The sequence below is a fragment of the Euprymna scolopes genome, chromosome 42 (genome assembly GCF_053919585.1).
Source record: "Euprymna scolopes isolate OS-2025 chromosome 42, ASM5391958v1, whole genome shotgun sequence".
NCBI lineage: Eukaryota > Metazoa > Mollusca > Cephalopoda > Sepiida > Sepiolidae > Euprymna > Euprymna scolopes.
The window spans coordinates 61,286,287-61,296,286 of NC_136523.1; the positions used below are offsets into that span (position 1 = coordinate 61,286,287).

The following is a 10,000-nucleotide window of genomic DNA, read 5'->3' on the forward strand; positions in this document are numbered from 1 at the left end:
CAAACATGCCAACCAGCAGGAACTACTTTTGATCATTTGTTATTCTTAAATCAACTACAAATGCTTATGTAGAATACGGACCGTGCTTTTTCAAGTTATCTTTAATTTTTATGATATCTTCTGTTTATTAAATTGTTAGGTGAAAGTACAGAATAGTTAAAAACAAAAACAAAAAACACCTAATGTTAAAAATGAGTTTCTAAATAATGTTATTATTTCAGAATGGTTCATATTCTGCACAAGTATAATAATAATAATAATAAAAAAAAATGCGACCTCTGGAGTCACATATTTTTTGTAGTTTACCATTACCCCTCTCTCCCTTCAGAAGGGAGAAGATATCTCGTATAATATGACAGCAGAACAGTTACTACACTACCTCCGCCCATGAATTTAGTATTAAAAGATTCAGACATACAGATACCATTTTTCATCTGTTATTAAATAATGATCATTAAACCGTTAGCAATAGACAGAGGCTACTTAGCTAATTAGGGAATGCATAAAACTTAGAACATCAGGATAGTTACACAAAACTCCAAAAATGTGACAGTGATATGTTTATTCACACAATTCTTAGGCAGCACGTTCAGGACTGCAGAATACAGTGCAAAAGGAGATCGGTACATCTTAGCAAACATCAGTGTGATTATGCAGAAGGTCTGATATGAATGTATGCCACACAAATCTCCATTAGTTGTGGTTGACGAAAGTATGCTCTAATCTCATATTTTGTTTTTAAATTTGTTAAACACCGTAAAATTTTTTACTTTTTGTGTAAAAAGCATGTTATAGTTTTATGTTAAAAATGTGCTTTTGTAATGCTCAGATAAACTATTTTAAAAATAAGAAAAATGCATAAAATAAAGGAAGAAAGTCATGGCCACCAGCGATTGATTGAGCGAAAAGATTGAATTAAAGTAAAATTATCAGCATTTATTTTAAATAAATCTTTTATTTTAAGGTAATAAATAAGATCTAAACCCCACAATTATGTTTTTTTTCTCAAAATATAGACAAAAAAGATCCCAACTTTCTCTGTAATAACATCGAACAACAGCATTATTATTATTATTATTATTATTATTATTAGTAGTAGTAGTAGTAGTATTTTTAGTATAAGTAGTATTTACAGAATTATTATTATTATTATTATTAGTAGTAGTAGTAGTCTGTTAAATTTAATAAAACTTGTGTGAAACTGTTATTTCTGACGAAAAATGTTCTTTTCCATAGCTTCCCGTCCTCAACTGTTTCTTCTTTGTTTAAAATAACAAAGATTTTAAGTAACAATAACCTGGACTGACGTGATTCTAAATGGTCGACCTGTATTTTACTGTTTACTACGCGACACTTAGAAATTGCTTATTTTGAATTTTTCGGTTTTAACATGGCTGTCAGTGAAACATGTCTCAACTAAATTAGTTCTAGTTTTATAACAATTTGATTCAATTAACAATTTAATAAACAATCTTGCAATAGTATTACCTAATTTTTTTATGTTTAAATTATTAATTGAATCACGTTGCTTTAAAACTGCGACTAATTTAGTTTGAATGGCAGTTTAAAGCTGAAAAGTTCACGATAACCTAATTTTATTATGCATGTTTCTGATCCTGTGTAGTTCTCGGAGGTATATTCTCCCTAATCATCTAAACCTTTTCTACCGGGGAATATCGACGGGACTGACCACGCATTTTTTTTTTGGAGACTGGAGTACTCTTCAATATTTTCTGACCCTCGTGTCACATCTTCATATTGTGGGATGGAGATAAATAACGTTGGTTGTTTAATGTATCTCGTATTTATGTTTTATAACAAAAATATACATTTTAACTGCCCTGATGATAGCGGGTTACCTTAGAATAGCTCTACATTAATGACACATTGAAATAAAAGATGTGTATAGTAAGTTTAATATCAAATTATTGAAGAGGAATTATGGGCGTGTGTCCGATCAAAGGAACATAATGTTAAGAGTACATTGAAATTTGGGACATGTGAGGTCAGTGACCTCAAATCAGGGTGGCATTAAGAATGATGAAAAAGAGCACGTGCCGAGAAAATGCAGGGGTGTAGGAGGGGAAGATCTGAGTTCTTTTTGCCTATTTCAATTGTAATGGTCTCGTTCGTCAGTTTTTACTCGTTAAAATTTGTGTGACATGACGGATATATATATATATATATATATATATATATATATATATATATATATATATATATATATATATATATATGTGGCAATTAAGTTACACTGAATATTCCGCGTTTCATCCACTCTAGGACTCTTCGGGCTTATGCGCCCGAGTGAATGAAATGCGGAATATTCAGTGTAGCTTAATCGCCATATATATTTTATAACTTGCTAACTAGCTCTACCTACGTATTGAGCACTTTTGAAGTAAATACTTAAAGTTTACGCATAAATTTATACTTTCGTATATTAATTTTATGTGAGTTAATGAAGTAGCTATATATAATGTGTGTGTGTGTGTGTGTGAGAGAGAGAGAGAGAGGGATTCCACGGAACTTTCAACATGAAGCTTTATTGATAAATAGTAAATATCCGCAAGGATCAATACTAATAAAGAAGAATTGGCTCTTTTTTTTTTCTCCCGTCAAAATAATTATTGACAGTCGAATATTCTTCAAATTATGTTTAAAATTGTAGAAATCTAATTCTTTTTAAACCAATAAATAGGACTATATATATATATATATATATATATATATATATATATATATATATATATAATTTGCAAGTTAAATATTTTTCAGATAATTCAAAACGAATATAACGTTTTAAAATGAATTTATTTAAAATTGTCATCAGAATGACGTAATATGATGTTGGAAAAATTAGAATTATTTACTTTAGCGAAGTAATCACCAGGCATCATCTTTTTAGACGTGTGAAAGGCAATAACGTACGTACGAACCCGTATTAATGTATTATGATTTTATTCGTATGTTCATATATACCAGTAATTATGCCTTGATCTTTATTATAGGACGTTGGATTTTATTGTGCATTTTGTTTTCGCTTTGGGTAAATTAAAATTATGTTTCTAGATTTTGTTGTCAAGGTTCTAATTTTCTTATTTAACATAGGATTATTTGTGTAAAAGTTGCCCTTTTTAACTAACTAAATAAATAAAAATCTGCTTCTTTGTGAATGGAGTCACGTGACCAAAATGCTGCATGAATGAATGAAACGCCTTTTTTTCTGCCATGCGTGTGTACAGTTACACGTGTGTTCACTGTTCATAATGATAGTTTATTAGCTGAGCTGAAAAACAATAAAAATGAATAACGGAGGTTCAATAAGTTGATGTCAGTTTAGATGCATAGGTTTATTGCTGGAAACTGGAGGGATATCCGGTGTTGCTCGGCACAGTAGAAGAGTTAAAAAAATGTATAGCATCATCGGTAATCTTGCAACGTGTCTTTGGAATTCCACCCCAGCTTTCTGTTTCTCCGACAGCATGAATTTGTAGAAATTTAAATGTTATGTGAACAGCTTTCTGCGCAACTCCCCATCCTGGTTGCTTATATAAATCTGGCTCCTACCATTGTATGCATTTACGCTTTAATGGCCATATGTTTTTAGGGAAGTGGACAAAAGTAGGAAAATTTTAGAAATAAAAGAAATGAAAAAAAAAAAATACATTTAATAAGTTTCATCAAGCACAATAAAATTTAAATTTTTACCGACCTGGATACTTTTAACGTTCGGAAAATGTTTTTTTTTTTTTTTTTAATTTATTCATTTTTTTTATTTATTTCAAAATAAGATTTCGTTCAAAGCTCTGTCGTTATTTCTGTCTGTATGTTTCTCTCTCTGTCTTTATCCTTCTCAGTAAAACATTAGCATATTTCGTAGTCAACCATTGTGGTTTTGGTGTCATAAGCCACACGATCATCGAAAGCAAATTCTGAAATAACGTTACAAGTATACAGGCAGTAGATAAAATTCTACTGCGTTTGGTATAAGTTATTTGTTTTATTTGTGTTTACGATTTTTAGACTGTTAACTATACTGCAAAATTACCGTAGCAACATTTTTTAACAATTTCCCCTTTCGCTCTTTTTCTTTCTCCACGTCACGTCTTTCTCTCTCTCTCTCTCGAACATTTTTCGTTATCAAGCATTGTGTTTTAGTGTGACGGTAAGACACGATCATCGAAAAACAATTTCTAAAATAATGTTAAAAGTATACATGCTAATAAAATTCTACTGCGTTTGGTATAAGCTATTTGTTGTTTTATCTTTGTTTACAATTTTTCGAGCCCTAAACTATGCTGCAAGATTACTGTAGCTCCACTTTCTTTTTCTACTTCTTACCACGTTACATTTTTTGTTCCTCCCTCTTTCTCGCTTTCTATCAATTTTTCTTGATATATACACACACACACACACACACACTCCTATAAATTCGTTTTTCTTTTGTGTATTAATATTCATATTAAAAACCCTCTTTTCTATTTATTTAAAAAGAAAATACATTTTCTTATATATGGGTTGTGGAATTGCATTCACTAGCAAAAGATCTAGCTAATTTGCATATTCTTTTAAACATTCATTTTAATTAATTCCCTATTAGTTGCTTCGGTTTTCTAATGGGATGATCATCTTTAGTGTAATTATATTCATGCAAATATTCTACATGATTTATACTTGCGTAATATTTGCGTAAAAAGTTTATAGTAAACACAAAATTGTTTCCATATATATTTATGTATACGCATATATTTTTAACAAATTTTGCCTACCAAACTCTTCCTAGAGTTTTTGCTCTACAAACATGAAACTTCATATATAAGGTATTTGAATCCATGCAGAACTTTATATTTGGGTTTTACCTGGGAAAAATCGGTGCCAAAGTGAAAATTAAAATGGAATTTGCTAGGTGAAGGTCGAACGCCGGCATTACGAATGCATAACGAAGTAGCTATTGGTTCATGTTTTAATTTTTAGCTTTGAAGTAAACATGTTTTCATAGCTCAGTCATTGACGGCAGAGGCAAAATAAACCGTGAGCTGAACGTTTTTGTTTCGATTCTCGGTGGTGGCGCATGAGTTTTTTTATACTTTTTAAATCAATACAATATATTGCATCCAATCTATCTATCTATCTATCTATCAAAGTGAAAATATGTCTGTCTTTTCTCTATGGTAGTTATGAAAGATTATTACACAGAAAGACATTACTTTACATATTCACACTTTTTAATATATACATATGCACAAAACCTTATGAACAGTACATAGGGCTCGAGCAAAGCCGGGTAGAACTGCTAGTATATATATATATAATCATTTGCAACTTATTAAACATGATAGGATGCAATAAAAACATCAGCAATTCTGACTAGTTGACCTACTTTCAGTGTTGTTTTTAAAACAACGAGCAGTAAGGATAGAAAAGGTAATTCTTTTGATCTCCTCCTCCCAATCATTAACTTGTTCTCTGATAATTACAAGGAAATGAATAGTATTTGTTTTGTTTCTTAACGATGTCGGGGTCACATTAAATCTGATAAGATTTGTAACTGTATCTTGCATAGTTAAGACTTAACCAAACGCAGAAGCAGAATTGTGATCAACTATCAGGGCTGCCCGGTGTTGCTCGAGCCTATAAAACAAACTAGTATGGTTTAAAAGGTGTAATATCTTATATTAAAATTTCTATTTCTCTACCGCTTTTAACAGTTCTATCTATTTTTCTCTTTTTCTGTTTTCCTCTCCCTCCCCCACCCCTCTTTCACCTCTGCCTAGCCTATTACTTTCTCTTAGTTTAATTTATTAAAAATTATAATATCATCAGTTAATCACTTATCCTTTATATAATTTAGAAATTGGAAATCGCTGAAAAATCAATAAATATCCCTCCTCCCACACACACTAATACTACCACTGATGGAACCTGGCCCAGTTGATCTCTAAATAATGAATGTTTGTTTTTTCTATATTTTAGATATTATTCATCCAAAGCAATACAGATCAAGATTATGCCAACTTTGTGGTTGTTTGTTTTGTAGTTTTTGACTTTAAGGTAGACACACGAACACACACACAACTGCCCTATATATAATAGAAGAATAAAAGAAAATGTATTTGCATGAATTATAATCTAAAAATGTATACTTTGTGCAAATTCATAGCAGAGAAAATGAATTTTACAAAATTAATAAATATTCAATATTAGTTGAATGAAAATCAAGGAAAAATGGCGGAAGAAATAGCTATGTAAAAGATTGGTGATTTGTTCACGTAATTACAAATTATGATTGCGTAGAATTAAAATAACTCAATCTCAGAACTAAGTAATATTTGTGTCTATTTTAAAAAGCTATTAAGAAACAAATGCTAACTCATGTTTAATATAATAATAGATAGATCATATCATTTTAAATATCATCTTATCGACATATTTTGTCTAAATTCCCTAATTTTTCATTATTTTCTCATTTCCCCTCCCCCCATACAAAATATTGTCTCAACTCCTTCATTTTTTAAACTGTTTTTGTCTTTTTTTTTTTTAATTTCTTTTTTTCATTTCGTCGTTAATGAAAGCAGATGGATCAAATAGATTTGAGACACCACAGAATAAGCCACAACTAAAAGGAAACTTTTGGTGGGGGGGGGGGCTTTTAACTTCCGGTTTTATCGAATATGCTAAGATTTTTTATATTTAAACAATTTTTATATACAAAATCACTCAAAAAATACTATTTTTTAAAATGTGTCACTCCATCTCTGCACAAGATCCTTCCATTTAAATTAATACATACTGGTTTTGTTTATACGTTTTGCTTAAAAAGTTTTGGAAATGAAGCTGTGTATTTTTTTATATTTCCAAAATTTACAAAAAAGTTTTATCAAAATAATTAAAAAATGTGCGTATAACTAATTTCTGTTGTAAGTAGGCTCCTTAACAAACGTTTTTGTAAATTAAATTATTTTTTAAATAAAAAATTAGCAAAATTAAACTTTAAAATATTTATATATGAAACATATACACCATCGACGATGAACCTGGCCCTGGTTTTGTTGCTGTTAAACTTTAGTATGGTCATGTTGAGGCCTAGGAAATCCACACTGTCAGCATTTATCTTCTGAGAAGTGGTTAGTTTGTTACTAATCGCCTGAGGCGCCTTTACTGAAAGCAGATAGAACTGCTCTGGAATATTTTGTAGTCCAGAGTACACTTCACCTAGCGCACTGGTTTTTCAAAATCACCTGATCTGACTTTGTGTCCAACCTCCTTCATTGGAGGTAAATTAATATAGATGTTGTTTAGTTTATATCAAACCAGAATTTAAAAAAAAAAAAAAGGGAAAGTAGTCGGTGTTATGTCAAAATGTGTGTGTTTTTTTTTTGCTTTGTGCTCATACTGTGGTGACTAAAAATTATTTGATCCCAACAAATTAAATTAATTTATTCATCGTTTTTATATAAGGAAAACTGCAATCATTAAACATTTTTTTTTTTTCATCAAATCATTTCCACTGGATATTCTTTTTTTGTTTTTTTTTGTGATTTTGTAGGTCCACTCACAACGAATTGGAAAAGAATCGGTAAGTTTATCAGTTATTTTTATAACGGTACGATTCATCATACTAAAAAAGAAAGTCACTGTCATTTTTTTAAAACCATTTTTTTTCAATTTTTTTTTTTTTAATTTGTTTTCAACCCAGCACCTGCTCTAGGACATTAAGGTCAATAGATGTTTTGGTCAACGGACAATTTGGCCGGCTTATTTTTCAAAGGAGGTAAATATTTATAAAATAAGTCAGATAAATAAAATAAAAGATACAAGATTATAGTAAATTGATCGACCATAGTCAAGGGCGACCCACAAACTTTACATGTTTAACAATTTTTGAGATGATAAAAATTATATTTCGGATATTCAGACTGTTGTTCTCATCATGAAACATTGTTAGAATCATGAGAGCTGTAGTCTGAATGTTTTAAATGATACAGGTTTTCTTTTTGTTAACTGTTACAGATTTAGGGGAAGGCGACACGTTTTTTTCCTGGATTACTATATTTTACTCTTCATCCTCACCTTCTAATGCTGAGTGTGGCACCAAGTAAGTAATTCTCTCCTCCTTCTCCGGTAGTGGTAGGGTAAGCCTTTATTTAGTTTATTAGTTTCTAAGTACCAAATTAGGAACTATCTTAAAAAAAAAAAAAAAAAAAAAAAAAACTACTGTCTTTGATTAACATTTGTTTGGCTAAGTGAAAGTAATGATAACAAATTCATAGATAATAAATCTTACAATCATTTTAATGATAAAAATTATTTGCTTTTTATCCTCGGCGATCAATCAAATGCTGAGTTTGGTGCTGTTAGGCTGGCCTAAGTTTCTGTTCAATCCTAGCAGGTCCAACCTCCCAGTACTTACCTTCTCTCTGAAAAGGGATTAGTTTATTGCTAGTCGCCTAAGGCACCATGCCAAAGAATGCCAACAGAGCTGCTCAGAAATTGTTTGTAGGCCAGAATACACCCCCCTAGTTCAAACATAACAGGACGCCAAAAAAAAAAAAAAAAAAAGAACGAATATGATGATTGCCGAAAAATTAGAAAGAAAAGTAACCTTTAAGTAAAAGTCTCTTAAAAGAGAATACTTTTGTATTTTTAATTTAATTGTATTGTTTACTTATATGTATAAAAAGTCCTCTCTTGAAAAAATAGCTGGCTAAACTTGACCATATCTGAAACATTTGTCGTTTTCTATTGGTAAAAACGATTTTGGTTCAATATGACATGTGTTCGGTCGAAAATTTGTTTTCTTTTTGTTTAGAAGCACAAATGAACCATGATACTTGACTTTTGCCTTTAAGCTTTAGTTCAAGCAAAACGTTACTTTTTATTTGTGAGTTTTACAGATAGGCGCAGACCTGTTTAGCCTTTAGTAAAGAATCACAAAAAGATGATGCCTTGATAAAGCACTGGTCCCTATCACGTCACTAGGTTGGCGACTCCTGTTATATAGAATGGAAAAGTTAATTTATGAGTTAAAAAAAACAAACTGTAATAAGAGTTAAAAGCCTATTATCATGGTTGATTTGTGCTCCTGGCACAATGGAAAAACTGACTGTTCAAGCCTGTCACTCTTGTATTATGCTTTCTATATTGTTTGTTCTGATGAAATTTCTGGTGCGTTTTTTTTCGTCTTGTCTTTATACTTTCACTTTGACCAAACTCTGACCTCACTGCCACCCCCTCAGTATTGATGACCTTCTGCACACGAATTGGATGTTATACCTACATCTGCTTTCTTTGTCTTCTCATCTCTCGTATTGTCTATCTTCTAGCCAGTTTTATACCATACGGATGTTTTTGTTGAAAATGTACAAAAGTTGGTTGATTTTTCTATAACTTTGAAGAATCATCATGTTGGCAAATTGAGGCTTTATGATTATCTATGTTTTGATTGTGTAGCGATGAGGAAGCAGCTGTAATTTCTAAATTAAAACCAATTTACTTGATGCCAGATTTTGCTGTAATATCCTTCAATCTGGAATTACATATTTGAATCCTATAATCTTAGAATATCCGCTGCGTTTAAACACGAGTTGGACTACATTACAGGCTAACTTATCTATCTTTCTCCCAATATATATATATGTGTGTGTATATGTGTGTGTATATATACGTGTATATACATATATATATATATGTGCGTGTATATGTACATATGTGTGTATTTATATTTGTATTATATATTATATATACACACAGACCTAACTAATATTCCAGGTGAACCAAGTGCAAAAGAGATCCAGACAATTGCACTTAAGGGAACAGCGAGGATACTAAAAAGAGCCCTCGGTTGGTTTCAATGTTTCAATAAAAAGCAGGGCAATGTTAGCAGCTGGTTTGGCTGCCCTATATCCAGCATTACAATCTTCAAAAATAAAAAATGAAAAAAAAACATTTATGAAACTTGTTGCTCAAATATACATTAAGGTGTATATATGCGTTTATG

At 30.9% G+C, this 10,000-nt stretch overlaps 1 protein-coding gene across 3 annotated transcripts in view; it reads left to right on the forward strand.

The window, feature by feature from the left end:
- The window catches only part of LOC145267103 (max dimerization protein 1-like), a 217,757-nt gene that overhangs the window by 59,133 nt on the left and 148,624 nt on the right, over window positions 1-10,000 (forward strand). The window contains exon 3 of one of the 3 annotated variants that reach the window (XM_080123118.1): window positions 7,550-7,579. The exons of 1 other annotated variant lie outside the window; for it this stretch is intronic. In XM_080123118.1, coding sequence (XP_079979244.1) covers window positions 7,550-7,579 — 30 coding nt within the window. One more of the 3 variants, XM_080123120.1, reaches the window with a different exon arrangement.